Source organism: Triticum dicoccoides, chromosome 3B (genome assembly GCF_002162155.2).
Source record: "Triticum dicoccoides isolate Atlit2015 ecotype Zavitan chromosome 3B, WEW_v2.0, whole genome shotgun sequence".
NCBI lineage: Eukaryota > Viridiplantae > Streptophyta > Magnoliopsida > Poales > Poaceae > Triticum > Triticum dicoccoides.
In genome coordinates, this window is record NC_041385.1 from 187,908,104 (window position 1) to 187,927,152 (window position 19,049).

Genomic DNA, 19,049 nt, shown 5'->3' on the forward strand with positions numbered 1-19,049 from the left:
CGATGAATGGGAGAACGGTGGTGGCGCAGATCGGCAGCAGAAGCCGGAAAACCTAGCAAAGGGGGGAGAGAGCCGCGGGGGATCCATATAAAGCCAGACCGAGCCGTGCCCACCTGGGCCCGACGGGTTAGATGGGCCGATGAGGGAAGGGGCGCAGGCAACATAACGGGGGGCCTAACTGGGCCGGCAGAGACAAGAGGGGGGAAATCATCAACTGATGAGAGAGGGGGGAGTAGGCCCACTGGACAGACCAGAAGCGTGAAGCCCAACAAGCCCAACAGAGGGCACGGCCCGAGATCCACTAGCCACCGAGGCGGAAACCAGATTTAGGGCACACGGAGCCAGCGCAGCCATCCCCCCCGGCGGCACCGCCGCCGGTGATGAGGCAGCCGAGGCAGCAACAGGAGAGGGAGATGGAGAGCCTCCAAGCTCCCCATTAGGAGCGCCGCCCAGAATCCCCGGCCCAGGAGAGACCGTAGAGATCTTACCGAACTTGCGCCGACGATGAAAAACCCGGATCCAACCAGCATCAGGCGACGCCGCAGCCACCGGCCGTCCCCAGCCACCAGGAGCGAACTTGCGGGGGCGAGGCGCAGCAAGAAGAATCACAGCTCGCCCAGGGCTAGCCGACGGGAAACGGGGGGAGGAGGCAGCAGACCGCGGGTCCTCCTCATCGGAAACGAGAGCCCAGAAACGAGATCCAAGCGAAGGCAGAGGAGAAGGCGGCGGAGAAGGCAACACCGGCAAGCGAGCGGGGGAAGGGAGGGAAGGAACAGAGGCGAGAGGGGAGGAGGGAGACCGGACCTCGCCCGGCGAACGAGGAAGAGGGGCTGGGAGGGGCGAGGGGCGACTAGGGCGAGAGGGAGAGGAAGGAGGAAGGAGATCCATCTGTCTGAGAGCCCCCGAGCGAGGGAGTGTTAACACAAGTGTTTTTGATCATGGACACTTCATATGTAGAAAAGACGAAAATATCTGAAAATGGTACATAATTAATGAACTTAGGTCTCACTCATAGCTTAGGTTCAGTACATGAACTCGAAGAGATGTCAAGTTACTAAGACAAGCAAGTCTGACAGGACATAAGAGAAAATAGCAAGTTTCATCCAGGACAGCCACATCTACCAAGTTCTTCTATGAACTCCAACCAGACAGCCAGTTCATAGCTGAACTAGGACGGCACTATATCGCACATAACAGTTTACACCAAAAGCCACCGTTTGTTGTACTACATAGTAAGAACTGAAGTAACATGATACAACAAAAGCCACTATTTGCTGTAGTACATACTCCCTCCGTCCGAAAATATTTGTCATGAAAATGAATAAAAGAGGATGTATCTAATTAAACATTACAAATAATTTAGACACATCTGACTAGTACAAAATAATGTAGACACTGTTTGTAATTTACGACTTCTTGACCTTCTTGCTATTTACTTTTCTTTCAGTGAATCAACATTGCAGAGCGACTAGTTAATGTATTACTACATGACACATTTTCCGAAAATCGTGACTGAATCTTTAAAGCATTTCAATGACAGAAGGAAAGAGCATGAAAGCCAAACTTTGTTTGGACAAGCAGTTAAGCCTTAAGTTTTTTTAGAGAAAAGGAACACCAGGAAAAATTAATAATTAATAATTGGGTTAAGCCTTAAGTTCCAGCCCACCATGCTCTTTTCAAAAATTAATAATTGCCCCAAAGTAGGAAGCGATGTAAGAGATTTGTTCGCCTCTATGACCATTTGTCCGGCTGGCTACGACAAGCCGGACTAACCGAGCATCACGGCAGTAGGCCACACAGGTTGCTAAGCACCGGCATGAAATATTTGCCTTCAACTCTACGTAGTTCTTACAGGTTCAATAATAAGAAACTCATGTTGGGAGCCACACGTATCAGACACAAACCCGCATGAAATATTTGCCTTCAACTCTAGTTCTTACATGTTCAATAATAAGAAACTCATGTTCTTACAGGTTCACGTATCAGACATATGCAGTGACCTTCTGAATCTTGTGCAGGAGCAGAGAGGGGTTGAGAGAGAAGCGTGCTAGTTGCGTGCAATCCACGGTCCAGTTCACGGCTTAGTCTAGTTTTCAGAGTTTTATCCCTGCCTACAAATGAACGGAAAGCACAAGACCTTCTTATCTCTGTATCAACTGTAAGTCTGTAATGCATGTAAATAAATTCTTACTAACGAAAATTATATACATGGAAAGAAGTGATCGAGGAGAACAAAAACATAGTCTATAAAATTCTGGTACTCCTAGTTCAATGTTCTAACAATGGTTACTGGATCACTTGTATAGATCGTCTTCATCCTCGTCAGCTGCCGCGGAGGTGTTGACGGCAGCTTCTGCCGCCTGTGGCCGTGCTGGAAAGTGGAACTCAGTGCCGAACCCCCTAGATTGTTGTAGCGTCTGCGCAAAGGCCTGGTACTTCCTGATGGCGGCATCGCTCACGCTCCGCCTCGCATACTTCATCGACTCCTCGAAGTGAGCCGCCTTTATCTCAGCCACCTCGTGTTCCAGCCCGCCGTCCACCTCCATGGTGTCTTTCCCCATCCTCCGCCTCTCTATGTCCTTCTCAATGTCCTCCCTGATGGCGTACTTGCACGCCCTCTGGCAGATCTCTGTGATGTCGGCGCCGCTGAAGCCGGAGGTGAACCTTGCGAGCGCTCCGAGGTCGACGTCCTTGGCCACTGGAGACTTCCTGAGGCAGGCCTTGAAGATCTGGTGCCGCGAGGCCTCGTCCGACAAGGGGATGTAGATGAGCTGGTCCAGGCGGCCGGGACGGAGCAACGCCGAGTCAATAATGTCGGGCCTATTGGTGGCGCCGATGATGAAGACCGTCTTTTTGGCGTTCATTCCATCCATCTCGGTGAGCAGCTGGTTCAGGACCCTGTCCGCCGCGCCGCCGGCGTCACCCACTCTGCCGCCCCTTTGGGTAGCGATGGAGTCGAGCTCGTCGAAGAACAGCAAGCACGGCGCAGACTGACGTGCCTTGTCAAAGATCTCGCGCACGTTGGCCTCGCTCTCGCCGAACCACATGGTGAGAAGCTCTGGCCCCTTGATGCTGATGAAGTTGGCCTGGCACTCGTTGGCGATAGCCTTCGCCAGCAAGGTCTTGCCGCAGCCTGGTGGCCCGTAGAACAGGACGCCCTTGGACGGCGACATGCCGAACTTCTCGAATTTCTTCGGGTGCTCGACCGGGTACTGGACGGTCTCTTGCAGCTCCCTCTTGACGCCGTCGAGGCCGCCGATATCGGTCCAGCTGACGTTCGGCACCTCCACGACGGTCTCACGTAGCGCAGACGGGTTTGTGCCGACGAGAGCCGTCTTAAGGTGGTCATTGGTGACGGCCATGGAGTTCAAGATCTCGGCGTCGATGGTGTCGTCCTCTAGGTCGATGACGTCCATCTTCTCCCTGATGCATTGCAGCGCCGCCTCGGTGCAGAGCGCGGCCAAGTCGGCGCCGACATAGCCGTGCGTATCCTTGGCAACCACCTCAAGGTTGACGTCCTCGTCCAGCTTCATGTTTTTGGTGTGGATGCAGAGCACTTCGAGACGCCCGACCTCGTCTGGCACGCCGACGTTGATCTCGCGATCGAACCTCCCGAAGCGCCTCAAGGCAGGGTCGATGCTATTGGGACGGTTCGTGGCGCCCATGACGATGACGTGCGCGCGGGCCTTCATGCCGTCCATCAGAGTCAGCAGCTGGGAGACGATGCGCCTCTCGACCTCGCCGTGAGTCTTCTCCCTGTTCGGAGCAATGGACTCGATCTCGTCAATGAAGATGATGGAGGGCGTGTTCTTCTCGGCCTCCTCGAAGGCCTTCCTCAGGTTGCTCTCGCTCTCTCCGGCCATCTTGGACATTATCTCCAGGCCATTGATGAGGAAGAAGAAGGCCCCGGTCTCGTTGGCGACCGCACGGGCGATCAGCGTCTTGCCGGACCCGGGAGGGCCATACAGGAGGATGCCCTTGGGCGGCTTGACGCCAATGCTCTCGAAGATCTGCGGATGCCTGAGTGGCAGCTCGACGAGCTCCCTGATCAGAGTCAGCGGTTTCCCCATGCCACCCATATCGTCGTAGCCAATGTCGTCAAGCCTCTCCTCGTCCTCCCGCTTTACCGGCTCACCCTCGCAGAAGATCTCCGTGTCGGGCGCCACCATGCAGTAGTCCACCGCGGGGTCGATCTCCATGACCTTGAACTCGACGCTCCGCATGCCGCCACGCACCAGGAAGAGGTCGCCCTTGTGGAGCGGGCGGTAGGCGTCCACGAAGTAGGGCTTGAGGTAGACGTCAAAGAGGTTCCCCGCGATGCCCTCGACGGTGTCGTCCAAGGGAAGGATGTGCACGCGCCTGCCGAACTTGGCGTCGTGGCACAGGTGCACGGACACGACGTCGGCGATGCGCACGCGCAGGTTGGAGCGGGCCACCTTGTTGATCCTGAGCTTGTGCCCCTCGCAGGTGTCGTCGGGCAGTGCCATGCAGACCGTGTTGTGGCGGCGCTTGCCCTTGAGCAGCACCATGTCGCCTTTGAATATGGAGAGCTTCTCCATGGTGGTCGGGTGGAGGGTGCACACGGAGTTGTCGTCGTTGGTGGCGGCCTCCTCCACCACCAGCCGGTTCGCCGCCTTCGACGCCATCGCGTTCAACTCTCGTTGGTCGACTTGCTGCGTCTCTCGTGTATTGCTCCTCTCGTTGGATGTGGAGGGCTAGTTTGCGTTCGTGTTGCGGTGAAGAGGGTACCTGGGGGTCAGCCCTCCTTTTGAAGGCCCGTCCTGAAGAAATCGACTCGGGTTGGAAGGCCCGTACGTTCCGAGTCGAGATCGTTCGCCTCATATTCGTCCACGTGTAGCTGCAAAGTAACGCTGAGACCATCAGCCTTCACCGGTTCACCCGTTGGGCCCGTCCCTGGCGGCGACCGGAGTTTCTTCTTTTCTTCTCCCTCTGCCAAATTGATGTGAGCTTTTGTGTCCTCAGTTCATCTCCGCCTGAGTCCAGGATGGTGTCCACTGCAATGTACGGCCGGAGGCGCCAGCGACCTCAGGCGCCCTTCACTCGGCGGTGACCGACGCTTATTCTTCATCTCCCTCCATCAACATTATGTGTGTTCATGTCCTTCATGTTCTCTCCCAATCGGTCTGTTTTTATTTTTCTGCCTAAATGCTATCTACACATTTACGTGTTGCGGCAGTGGGAAGATGGAGCCTGGCCGAGGGGGAAGATAGATGAAGTATGCTGCTAAAGTGGTTCCCCCACTGTAAGATCCGTTATCCCCCTTTTGATTCTCATCCCCAATTTCATTCCGCGCGGTTCGTGTTTGTCATACTGGATTTCATTTTTTCTAACTAAAGGAGTGTGCCGTACTGGATGATGTTAAGTATATATGTTGTGTTTGTCTTGTATAGGCCCAGGCCCATAGTCTAGAGTGAAGTATGTTGTGTTTGTCTTGTACAGGCCCAGGCCCATAGTCTAGAGTGAAGTATATTGTGTTTGTCTTGTACATGCCCAGGCCCATAGTCTAGAGTGAGGCCCAGGCCCATGTAACCTTGTATATCTCTCTCTCCTCCTCAATACAGAAAACTGTTCGGTCATTCTCTCTTCCTCACGTTTTCTAACATGGTATCAGACCAGGACCAAACCCTAGTCCCTCTTCCAGCCGCCACCCATGAAATCGCCGCCGGTGAGGTGATTCAGGCGGATCTGTCTGGTGAGGAGACATCCACATCGCTGCCCCATCCCATCTTCGTCATCAACCTGTAGGAGCTGCTCTCCAGCAGCTCCTCTGTGTGTCCTCATAGCTACTCTGTGAGAATACTTCCCCTGCTCTCCAGCAGCCATCTCCAGCAAGCTCTAGGTGCCTTCCCTGCTCTACAGCAAGCTCCAGGCGTTCCCCCTCCTATCTAGCAAGATCCAGCAAGCTCCTCCTTCTATCTAGTGAGATCCAGCAAGCAGCAGCCAGCCTAGTGGGTTGTTGCTCCTGTTTGTGGCTGTCTGCTGCTCATCTCTTGTTGTTGCCTGCAGCTGCTATCAAATTGGGTGTTTCCAGCTGCTGGCCGCTCACCACTATGGCAAGAAATGATTTTGGATTTGGTTCTTTGATCATAGATATCAAGCTTGATTGTTCAAACTACAGGGAATGGGCATTTTCTGCCCGGACTATCTTGAGGACGGCCGGTTTTGTTTCTCATCTGACAGATGATCCACCTAGTCCAAATGATGATGCAACAAGGAAGTCTTGGCAAAAGATCGATGATCGTGTGATGGGAGTTTTAATTCTGGGTGTTGAACCCTCACTCCGAATGAGTCTTGAGCATCACACTTCAGCTAAAGAGATATGGAAGTACTTTGAGCAGCGCTACCTTCAGCCCAACAGTGCACTTCATTTCTCCTTGTTGCAGAATTTACACAACACTCGGCAGCCAGAAGACATGTCCATAGAAGAGTACTATGGAGCTTTCGCTCGCATCACTGGGCAGCTAGGTTCCATGGTTCCAAAGGGTAATTCTGGTTGTGAGTCATGTGCAGCGAAGGAAAAGTACGACCATCAGACTCTCATGTTTCAGTTTGTGATGGGTCTCAAGCCAGATTTTGAGAACATTCGCACTCAATTGCTTGGTCGTACGACTCCTCCCACCTTGACAGAGGCACTTGCTAGCTTGATCGTTGAGGAGACTCGTCTCCGTTCTCTTGGGACTACTTCTGCGCAGACTCTACACACTAGTGTTCTGGCTTTTCCTCAGCGGCCAGGTGCCTCCAAGGCCACACCTTCAGCTGTCATCTTCTCGTTCTGCAAGAAGGAAGGACACCATAGAGATGGTTGTTTCAAGCTTCATCCAGAGCTGTTAGCTGAGTTTCAGGCTAGACGGGCCCTCAATCAGCAGCGTCGTGCACCCCAGGCTCCTTATCAGCAGCAAGCGAGGGGTGCTTCTGCATCTGTTCTCTCTCAGCCCATCGTTGCTGCAACCCAGCCTTGGGTTCTGGACTCTGGAGCTTCTTTCCATGTGACCTCTGATCGCTCTCAGCTTGTGTCTTGCCAGCCAGTGCGGGATGGTGCCTCTGTTCAGACTGCTGATGGTACACCTTGTTCTATTACTCATCAGGGTTCTCTTTGCACATCCAAGTTTTCTGTTCCTGCCATCTCCTTTGCTCCAGAGTTGTCCATGAATCTTATGTCTGTTGGCCAGCTTGCTGATATGAACTACTTTGTTGGTTTTGATGACTCATTTTGTTATGTGCAGGACCGTCAGAGCAAGAGGGTCATTGGAACTGGCCATCGCCGTAGAGGATCCACATCCCTCTACATCCTTGACACCTTGCACCTTCCTTCAGCTTCCACCACATCCGCATTCCGGATGGTTGCATCAACATCAAGATCCACTTCGTCGTTTTCTTTTGCCCAGTGGCACCATCGCTTAGGTCACTTGTGTGGTTCTCATTTATCTACACTTGTTCGACAAGGTGTTTTGGGTCATGTTTCCATAGATGTTGGTTTTCACTGTAAGGGTTGTAAGCTAGGAAACAAATACAGCTTCCATACTCTTCCAGCACTACTCATTCTAGTCATCCTTTTGATTTAGTGCACTCTGATGTATGGGGTCCTTCCCCATTTGTTTCAAAAGGTGGCCACAAACATTATGTCATATTTGTTGATGATCACTCTCGACATACTTGGGTCTATTTTATGAAGCATCATTCTGAGTTGTTTACTATATATAAGGCTTTTGTACATATGGTCCATACTCAGTTTTCCAGTGTTGTTCATGTTTTTCGTTCTGACTCCGGGGGGGAGTATCTATCTACTGCTTTTCGCGAGTTTCTCTCATCTGAGGGTACTCTCCCTCAGCTTTCATGCCCTGGCGCCCATGCTCAGAATGGCGTTGCTGAGCGTAAGCATCGCCATATTGTTGAGACAGCTCGTACCCTTCTGATTTCTTCCTTTGTCCCCACTCATTTTTGGGGTGAAGCTATCTCAACTGCTGTTTATCTTATCAATCTCCAACCTTCTACTCGCCTTGAGGGCAACTGTCCTGGTGAGGTTTTGTTTGGTTCTCCTCCCACGTATGACCACCTCCGTGCATTTGGTTGTACTTGTTATGTTCTTTTAGCACCTCGTGAGCGTACCAAGTTGACTGCTCAGTCTGCTGAGTGTGTCTTCCTTGGATATAGTCTTGAACATAAGGGCTACCGTTGCTATGATTCTTCTGCTCGCCGCATTCGCTTTTCTCGCGATGTCACTTTTGTTGAGGATCAACCCTTCTTCTATTCCCCTTCCACTAAACCATCATCCTCAACTTCTTTAGAGTCTACCTCGTTTCTTTCACTTCCACCTATCTTTTTAGATGAGTCCATAGCTGAACAACCTTCCTCTGTCCTAACATCAGAACCATCTCCACCACATGTTTCATCTCCTTCCTCACCAGCTCCTTTCTCTCTTCCACTAGCTCCACCTCTAGATAGTCTTCCTTTCCATTACACTCGTCGTTATTCTACTCCTCTAGCCAGTACTTTCCATTACACTCGTCGTTCTAAAGTTCCATGTGACACGCAGTCATCTATGCCTTTGTCTTCTACTCCTCCAGCCAGTACTACTGATCCTTGCACTGACGGCTCTTCTCTAGCAACGCGATACAAGGACTTGTATGCAGGGGTTGTTTCTGAGCCTAGTACCTATCAGGAGGCAGTAGTGTCACCTGAGTGGCAACTGGCTATGTCTGAGGAGCTTGCAGCCATAGAGCGTACTGGTACATGGGATTTGGTACCATTACCTCCTCGTTCAGTCCCTATCACTTGCAAATGGGTGTATAAGGTTAAAACCAAGTCAAATGGTTCTGTGGAACTCTACAAGGCTCGCCTTGTTGCAAGAGGTTTTCAGCAGTCTCATGGGAAAGATTATGATGAGACGTTTGCTCCTGTTGCTCACATGACTTCAGTTCGAACTCTAATTGCTGTGGCTGCTACTCGGTCATGGAAAATTTACCACATGGATGTGAAGAATGCCTTCCTTCATGGTGATTTACATGAGGAGGTTTATATGCAGCCACCTCCAGGTATCAAGGTTCCATTAGGTCATGTTTGTCGTCTTTGAAAGGCTCTTTATGGGCTTAAGCAAGCCCCTCGTGTCTGGTTTGAGCGGTTCAGTTCTGTGATTCAAGCTGCCGGTTTTTCTCCTAGCGAACATGACCCTGCACTCTTCATTCATACATCTAATCATGGTCGTACATTGCTTCTACTTTATGTAGATGACATGTTGATCACTGGAGATGATGTTGGGTATATTGATTTTGTTAAGAAAAAATTGAGTGAACAATTCAAGATGTCAGATTTGGGGTCTCTCAGCTATTTTCTCGGGATTGAGGTTGAGCACACCAATGATGGTTACTATATCTCCCAGCAAAAGTACACTCAGGATTTGATTCTTCACTCAGGTCTCACTGACACGCATTGCTGCTACACCTATGGAGCTTCATCTGCAGTTGCGTCCTACTGATGGCACTCCTCTTGAGGATCCCTCTCGCTACCGTCACATTGTCGGCAGTCTAGTGTACCTCACAGTGACCAGACCTGACATCGCACATGCAGTCCATATTCTCAGTCAATTTGTCTGTGCTCCCACCTCAGTTCATCATGGTCACCTATTCCGAGTCCTTAGGTATTTAAGGGGAACTACATCTCGCCGCTTGTTCTATGCTAATTCCAGTCAGCTCCAGCTTCATGCTTACTCTGATTCCACTTGGGCGAGTGATCCTATTGATCGTCGCTCGGTCACTGGCTATTGCATATTTCTTGGTACATCTCTCATTGCATGGAAATCAAAGAAGCAAACTGCCGTGTCTCGCTCCAGCGTCGAGGCAAAGCTTAGGGCTCTCTCTACTAGTACAGCAGAGATTGTATGGCTTCGCTGGCTATTGGATGATCTTGGTGTCTTATGTCATACACCAACACCTCTTCTTTGTGACAGCACTGCTGCTATTCAGATTGCTAATGACCCAGTCAAGCATGAGTTGACCAAACACATTGGTGTGGATGCATTTTTCACTCGATCTCATTGTCAACAATCCACTGTTAAGCTACAATATGTCCCATCAGAGCTTCAAGTCGCAGATTTCTTCACCAAGGCACAAACTAGAGATCAGCATAGGTTTCACACTCTCAAACTTGGTGTATCAGATGCTCCTGACCCACCTTAAGTTTGAAGGGGGGGGGGGTGTTAAGTATATATGTTGTGTTTGTCTTGTACAGGCCCAGGCCCATAGTCTAGAGTGAAGTATGTTGTGTTTGTCTTGTACAGGCCCAGGCCCATAGTCTAGAGTGAAGTATGTTGTGTTTGTCTTGTACAGGCCCAGGCCCATAGTCTAGAGTGAGGCCCAGGCCCATGTAACCTTGTATATCTCTCTCTCCTCCTCAATACAAAAAACTGTTCGGTCATTCTCTCTTCCTCACGTTTTCTAACAGATGAATGCTCCAAAACTAATTAATTATTTTCATAACCACATTGAAGATATTAGTTTGTTGCTTTGATGTCGTGTTTGTTCGCCAATGCTGATTTTTTAGGCTGGATCATCATTTGTGAGTGCCATTCTTAGTATTTGGCGGTTCAGTCTATTTACCCTTCATTTGTTTGGTTGTTTGTAAGAAGGAAGATTTGATGTGGGATATCTACACTTATGCCATAGATCAGAGGGGAGATTAGAGGGAATTTGCTCGTTTAGTTCTGAAGAATTTGTGGTGGATTGCGTTTTGTAGTGTGTTGGCGTTCTGCCAACAATCGATCATGCAGCCATATGTAGTTTCCCTGCAACTTTGTTTATCATCAACTTAATTTATTCATTTCCTGTTATTTAGTTCTTCATTATCATTTATCCACATCTGAAACTAGCCTTTAGTATTTAGATTCAGAAGCACACTTAGCATTGAAAATGCATGTCCATTTGTTTCTTCAGTTTTCTGTCCATTATATGCCAACCTTCCTTGCCCTTCCTACTACCCAATTTCACACTAAGAATCTCTTGAGTCATGTTTATATATAGTTGCTCATTTGCTTGTGTGTTAATTCATTCTTCAATCAGTCTTCATATTCATTGATGAAAAATTACATTGTTAGTATTCATTTATCTTTCTTTCTTCTTCGGTGTTATTCTGAATAATCAATGTCTCTCTTCTCAGTTTTTTCAGTGTCTCTTTTTACCATGTTAGTCACCGAAGAAAAGTATATTCTTAGTCCCCAGTCGCTGTTTCATCAGAGTCCTTTTGAGCAATCATTCACTCTTTTTTATTTCATTCACTTTCGTTAGTCTTGGGGCTGTTCTCCCTTTCTTTGTTTAGTCCTTCTCATTTTTCTCATTCTGTTTATTAAGAACTTTTCATTTACTCCTTTCTTTTTCTTGTCATTTTTCTCCTTTCATTCTTCATTCTTCATTTTTTTCCTCTAGTCCCTTTATTCTTTGTTCTGACATTTATTTCAGTATTTCTTCAGCCATTTGCTTCTTCATTTTTTTATTCAGTTTGTTTATTCTTCATTTATTTCCTTCAGCATTTTGTTTTCTTCAGTCGATGTTTGTTTTTCACTTTAGTAACTTCCTTTGGCGTTTTGCTTGCTTCATTCTCTGTCTTTCAACTATTTAGTCATCTTCTTGAGTTTTCAGTCAATCTTTCCTTTTGCTTTCTCTCAATTTTATCAATTATTCATTTTTCATTGACTCTTCCCTTCAGCTTTTTCTCAATTTCATCAGTTTTCGTCCGCACTTTTAGGGTTAGGTGTCATTTTGTTCAGTTTCATGTTTAGTTTCGGTGTTAGGTGTCATTTTGTTCAGTTCGGGTTATATTTTAATTAGTATCCAGATTTTAAGCCCCTTTGTTTTTCTTAGTAAATGTTCAGTCAATCATTACATTAGTAAAAATCTGTTTCTTAGTCACTATTTTTTGCTTTAATAAGTTATTTCATTCTTTTGTTTTGAACTACTCTCATTTCCAGTCCAAGTTTCAGAACAACTCTTTATTTCTATAACTTTTTGTTACCTTTTCTTCAAAAGCAAACTAGCATTCCTGGGATTTTTTAGCTTAAGAGTTTGTTAATAAAAAAACAAGAATATGCTTTAAATAATTTATATCATTCTTTAGTTATGAACTACTCTCATTCTTCAGTCCAAGTTTTAGAATCACTCTTTATTTCTATAACTTTCTCTTCCCTTTTCTTCAAAATCAAACTAGCATTCCTGGGATTTTTTACCTTAAGAGTTTGTTAATAAAAAAACAAGAATATGCCGATGGCTGATGGCAGATAGCATTTTTTTGGGGGTTAGACAGTTATATGTGCAGTCAGTAGTTTTCAATGTTAGGTGTCATTTTCTTCAGTTTTTTGAGTTACCACATAGGTAGGTTAGTTATCTAGTTTAGCAAGTTTTCGGAAAATTTCCATTTCCATTTCCATTTTAGTTTCGTATTTTTAAGGTGTTCATTTTCCAGATTGAATGGGGGTGTCACTGGCATCCTCCAGACAATATTCAGTTTATGAGTTTTCTGGTTGTGTTTTCAGTCTATATTCATTTATCATTTCAGTACAAGACCGCTGACAGTGGTGTCACTTCCAGTGGCTGTAGCAACCAAGAAGGAGCTGCCTGTTGCCGGCGGGGCTCAAGCGGTGTTACTTTTTAGTGGCTACAGGTAGTAGCAGCAAAAACCAAAGCCCTGTATATTCTGATGGCTAAACTGGTAAGCATCTCACCAACAAAATACTTTATCCACGTGCCTCGTCACCATGGTGTGTATGTGTGTGTTTAAAAATGTGAGGCTAAGGTCAATCATCCACCTAGTTTTTGGTAGTACGAGTACAACTCTTTAGTCTTTAGTGCACACTAAGTTTCTTCGTCAGTAACCAATTAGCCAACAGAAACATACATGCAAGGAGGGGAACGAGAGCATGAATGTATGCATGCAGATGCAGCTAACAATAATTGTTATACTCTAATTATCATTTTAGTTATTTACTCCAGTTTTCATTGTCATTTGACAATTGCATTACCAGTATGTGGTAGATCAGTATCAAAAATTTCTTATGGCTCGTTGGAAGTTTCTGAAGACAATGGTCAACAAATTATTTCAAGTTCGTGCATGAGATGCATCCTGGAGTTCTTCGGTACTTCATTCTTCCTGAGTATTCGTTGAACATGGAGAGAAGATCAGTTTCCCGGAAAAAAAAAGAGAAGATCAGTTTTCTTCTTCAGTTTGTCTATGTCCATTCATTCAGCCATCAACTCTTCAGTTTTCATTTTTTTTTAGAAAAGGAGCATTACCCCCGGCCTCTGGGCGATGTATGCAGCCATTTTATTAATTATTTACAAAGACCTTACAAAATAGTACATCAAGTCATCTAAAGCTACAAGCGTAGCAACAACTGTCGCTACTCCTATCCACTTGATGAAGAGGTGCCGATAGCCCGAGCCTAATACCAGACAAACATCCCACGAAAGCCTAACATCTAAATCCGGAGGCCCCGACCAAGCCACATACTGGGTTTGGGGTATAAACCGATCTGAAGCACTCTCATGTGTCATCGCCGTCATCTTCCACCAATCCATCTTTAGAGCAGAAACTAACGCACCGACCTTGCCAGGCCTCTGTACCATCGATGCCACCATGACACCAGACAACGTCCTTCTCCTGTGCGAGTCCATCTCCGTGCATCGGACGCCGAGTCTCCACTGCGCCACGCCGCTGAGATCCGCCACCCTCAATGTGTAAGATGAAGCACCGCTCCACCAAAGAAGCCGTCCACTGGTCCCTCGAACGCGTGTACACCTCCAAGAATGACGCCCCCAAGGGGGAAACGACACCAGAGCGCCGCCGTCATCCGATCTACTGATCTAGGGTTTCCCCCGGAGGTGGCAGAGAGTGCCTTTGAACTTCTCTAGGGCGATGCCTTCAAGAAGTGAACGACGCAGACAACACCGCCACCGCCGGCCTTGGCAGCTAGCCGAGACCAGGTTTTCACCCATATCTGTTCGAACAGCCTCCATCAAGCATCTTGTGCATGGACCGCCGCCATCTCTGTTGGGGATTGGACGAAAGGGATCCAGGACGCCGCTGCCTGACCGACCATGGCACCACCACAGTGCCTACAGCCGGCACCGTCAGGCCCACCACGCTTGCCTGTAGATGCACACCGAAACCACCGGTCCGCCCAAGCCCATCTGGTCAAGGCGAGACCCAGGATCCCGGCCACCACCACAGGGGCGCCTCTGCCACGGGGAGGTCGCGCCTCCCCTGTCGCCGCCGGGATCCGCCGCTCCTTGCCGCTGGATCACCGCTGTACCATGCGCCGCCGCCGCCAGGAGATCTCGCCACCACCGCGCAAGGGAGAAGGCCCCGCCGCCGCCATCACAGGCCAGGCTTCGCCGGCACGACCTCAGGCGGCAGCAGGAGGGAGGAGACGAGGGTGGCGGCCTAGGGCCGGCGGCGCGATCGCCCCCCGTGTCACCTAGGGAGTCAGTTTCCATTTATGTGTTTTTTGTTGTCATTCTTAGATTGAGGTGGTGACTGGTGAGGGGTATAGGAGTTTGTCAGTCTTGTCTGCCATGTATTTTCATCCAGTTTTTACCAGAATAGGTTTTTTCATTCATTTCAAATTGCCACTGATTTCCAGTTTGTCCCTCCGGGTTCAGTTATTCTACAGAAGACATATAGTTCAGTTATTCGACACTTTTGTGTTTCCATATGCCTAGTGTAGCTCTTTGATAGTTCATATGGGAGTCAGCTTTCCTTTCTTCTTCATTTCCTCTATGACCTGGCTAAGCTATCAGTCAGTCAGCTAGAGTCTAGCTCTTAGTCATGTTCAGTCTTTCATTCCTCTCTTCTTAGGGGTTGGCGCAGCAGTTCTGATCACCATCAGGAACAACACTCTGAATGAAGTGAATATGATGATTGTCTTCGACACCATCTAAGTAGCAGATTGTTGTTGTCTGTGTGGGATGGTAATAGGTTTTTGCAAGGGCCAGTTAGGGGACAGGCTGAGTGCAAATATTTGCTTAAAGGTCCAAGACGGGAAGGTAGAATTCGACCTGAAACGGGATGTAAAACAGACTTTTTTCAGACTGAGCATTGACTGAAATTACAACAATACATGTGTCACAAACTGACTGGACATAAAAAACGACCTAAACCAAATGGAAAAACACATAACTGATAACTAGACACCCCCAGGCTACTCTTTTCCTTGACTCGTCTGTTCTAGACTGCATCTACTCAATTACTCCCTCCGTAAACTAATATAAGAGCGTTTAGATCACTATAACGAAGGGAGTACTAAGTAAATCAAGCATATCAGTGTCTGACAAATGAAAATAACAGAGGATCCTCCAAATCTTGTGCAGGAGCAGAGGGACGGTTCAGTTGACAGCTTAGGCTAATTTCACTTCACTGCCCGAAAATAACACGAAATCACGCACGCTTTCTTTTGCGACAATAATGAGATTCTAATTCACGAACTGCATTTATATGATGCAAGTTCTTAGTTCTTAAGAACGAAAATTATATAGTACATGAAAGGAATCAACAATACAAAGTGATCAACGAAGAGGAAATATATAACAGAAAGAGTCTACAATAATATTCTAGTACTTCAGTTTCTAATAATGGTTACTGGATCACTTGTAAAGATCGTCTTCATCCTCATCAGCAGCTGCTGCCGCGGAGGTGTGGACAGCAGCTTCTGCCGCCTGTGGCTGCGCTGGGAAGCGGAACTCGGTGCCGAACCCCCTAGACTGTTGCAGCGTCTGCGCGAACGCCTGGTACTTCCTGATGTCAGCATCGCTCACGCTCCGCCTCGCGTACCTCATCGACTCCTCGAAGTGAGACGCCTTAATCTGAGCCACCTCGTCTTCCTGACCGCCGTCCACCTCCATGGTGTCTTTCCCCATCCTCTGCCTCTCCATGTCCTTTTCAATGTCTTCTCTGATGGCGTACTTACACGCCCTCTGGCAGATCTCTGTGATATCGGCGCCGCTGAAGCCGGCGGTGAACCTAGCGAGTGCACCGAGGTCGACGTCCTTGGCCACGGGAGACTTCCGGAGGCAGGCCTTGAAGATCTGGTGCCGCGAGGCCTCGTCCGGCAAGGGGATGTAGATAAGCTGGTCCAGGCGGCCGGGACGGAGCAACGCCGAGTCAATTATGTCCGGCCTATTGGTAGCGCCGATGATGAAGACAGTCTTCTTGGCGTTCATGCCGTCCATCTCAGTGAGCAGCTGGTTCAGGACCCTGTCCGCCGCGCCACCGGCGTCGCCCACTCTGCCGCCCCTTTGGGTAGCGATGGAGTCCAGCTCGTCGAAGAAGAGCACGCACGGCGCAGACTGACGCGCCTTGTTGAAGATCTCGCGCACGTTGGCCTCGCTCTCGCCGAACCACATGGTGAGCAACTCTGGCCCCTTGATGCTGATGAAGTTGGCCTGGCACTCGTTGGCGATCGCCTTCGCCAACAAGGTCTTGCCACATCCCGGTGGCCCGTAGAAGAGGACGCCCTTGGACGGTGACATGCCGAACTTCTCGAATTTCTCCGGGTGCTCCACCGGGTACTGAACGGTCTCTTGCAGCTCCCTCTTGACGCCGTCGAGGCCGCCGATATCATTCCAGGTGACGTTGGGCACCTCGACAATGGTCTCACGTAGTGCAGACGGGTTGGTGCCGACGAGAGCCGTCTTAAGGTGGTCATTGGTGACGGCCATGGAGTTCAAGATCTCGGCATCAATGGTATCGTCCTCTAAGTCGATCACGTCCATCTTCTCCCTGATGCACTGCAGCGCCGCCTCAGTGCAGAGCGCGGCCAAGTCGGCGCCGACGTAGCCGTGCGTATCCTTGGCAACCACCTCAAGGTTGACGTCCTCGTCCAGCTTCATGTTCTTGGTATGGATGCGGAGCACTTCGAGACGCCCGACCTCGTCCGGCACGCCAATGTCGATCTCACGATCGAACCTCCCGAAGCGCCTCAAGGCGGGGTCGATGCTGTTGGGACGGTTTGTGGCGCCCATGACAATGACGTGCGCGCGGGCTTTCATGCCGTCCATCAGAGTCAGCAGCTGGGAGACGATGCGCCTCTCAACCTCGCCATGAGTCTTCTCCCTGTTAGGAGCGATGGAGTCGATCTCGTCGATGAAGATGATGGAGGGCGCGTTCTTCTCGGCCTCCTCGAAGGCCTTCCTCAGGTTGCTCTCGCTCTCTCCGGCCATCTTGGACATTATCTCCGGGCCGTTGATCAGGAAGAAGAAGGCCCCGGTCTCGTTAGCCACCGCACGGGCGATCAGAGTCTTGCCCGACCCGGGAGGGCCGTAGAGGAGGATGCCCTTGGGAGGCTTGACGCCAATGGACTTGAAAAGCTGCGGATGCCTGAGTGGCAACTCGACGAGCTCCCAGATCAGAGTCAACGGTTTCCCCATGCCACCCACGTCGTCGTAGCCGACATCGTCCAGCCTCTCCTCGTCCTCCCGCTTGACGGGCTCGCCCTCGCAGAATATCTCCGTGTCGGGCGCCACGACGCAGTAGTCCGCCGCGGGGTCGATCTCCATGACCTTGAACTCGACGCTCCGCATGCCGCCGCGCACGAGGAAGAGGTCGCCCTTGTGGACCGGGCGGAAGGCGTCCACGAAGTAGGGCTTGAGGTAGGCGTCGAAGAGGTTGCCCGTGATGCCCTCGACGGTGTCGTCCAGAGGGAGGATGTGCACGCGCTTGCCGAACTTGGCGTCGTGGCACAGGTGCACGGACACGACGTCGGCGATGCGCACGCGCAGGTTGGAGCGGGCCACCTTGTTGATCCTGACCTTGTGCCCCTCGCAGGTGTCGTCGGGCAGTGCCATGCAGACCGTATTGTGGCGGCGTTTGCCCTTGAGCAGCACGATGTCGCCCTGGAATATGGAGAGCTTCTCCATTGTGGCCGGGTGGAGGTTGCACACGGAGTTGTCGTCGTTGGTGGCGGCCTCCTCCACCACCAGCCGGTTCGCCGCCTTCTTCGACGCAGCCGTGCTCGCCATCGCCTTCAACTCTCGTTGGTCGATGGACTTGCTGCGTCTCTGGTGTATTACTACTCTCGTTGGATGTTGTCGAGCGCTGATTTGCGTTGGTGTTGTGGTGAGCTGGAGACGTGGGGTTCGCACCCTTTATTGAAGGCACGGCCGACTCGGGTTGGAAGGCCGTGATCGTTCGCGTCATATTCGTACTCTTTGTACGTGGGCCGTGCCGTACTAGGACGCTAGCTCTTTTCCTACTATCTTCCTGCTACCTTGGCACGATCGGATCGAAAGAACCCTTCGAACTCGGAACAGTTGTACCTGGCTGCGCTAACAATGGCGTGTCCGTGCTGGAGGACTGGAGGAGACTGCTGTCGTTCGTGCGATGCGAGACGGACAACACGGAGCCGCTCAGTCGCCGGCTGTCGGATGCCAAGGAGGAGGCGGTCTCCGACGGCGAGGCACTCGGGGGACTCATCGAGCGCGTGGCGTCCCTCCAGCGCGCCCTCGAATCGGCGGTGCTGCAGCGTAACGTGGCCGTGGCACTGATGCACCAGGCCCAGCGGCACGCGGAGGAGGCCGAGGCTGCCGTCGAGGCCGCTGCGAGGGCCGGCGAGCTTGCCGCGGCGGAAGTGCGGGAGAAGATGGAGCAGAGCGTGGCGACGGACGCGCGCATCAGGGAGCTCGAGAGGGAGATGCTAGTGCTACGTGATGGCGAACAATGGGCGCTGGAGACCGCGTTGGAGGCCGCCGCGGCGAAGACGCGCGAGAAGGAGGGGGGAGGCATGGGAGGGGCGTGCGCGTCAGGAAGCTCGAGGAGGAGATGCTACGTGACGAGCGATGGGTGTCAGACATGATCGATTCGTCCAGCTTGGCATTGCGACATCGACATGTTTCAATTCTTCTTGACATTGCCGTTGAGTATTACTTCCTCCGTCTCAAAATTCTTGTCTTACGTTTCGTCTAGATATGGATGTATCTAATGCTAAAATGTGACTTGATACATTCGTATTTAGATAAATTTAAGACAAGAATTTTAGGACGGACGGAGTACTA

General features: G+C 50.2%; 2 protein-coding genes across 2 annotated transcripts; both read right to left on the bottom strand.

Annotated features, from left to right (window-relative positions):
• Positions 1-2,294: 2,294 nt before the first annotated feature.
• LOC119281125 (cell division control protein 48 homolog D-like) lies at positions 2,295-4,631 on the bottom strand. The gene has a single exon (XM_037561745.1). It carries the CDS (start codon positions 4,557-4,559, stop codon positions 2,295-2,297), a length of 2,265 nt encoding a protein of 754 aa, XP_037417642.1. The 5' UTR covers positions 4,560-4,631.
• An 11,013-nt stretch (positions 4,632-15,644) lies between these two features.
• On the bottom strand, positions 15,645-18,017 carry LOC119281126 (cell division cycle protein 48 homolog). The gene has a single exon (XM_037561746.1). It carries the CDS (start codon positions 18,015-18,017, stop codon positions 15,645-15,647), a length of 2,373 nt encoding a protein of 790 aa, XP_037417643.1.
• Between the last annotated feature and the right edge of the window lie 1,032 nt (positions 18,018-19,049).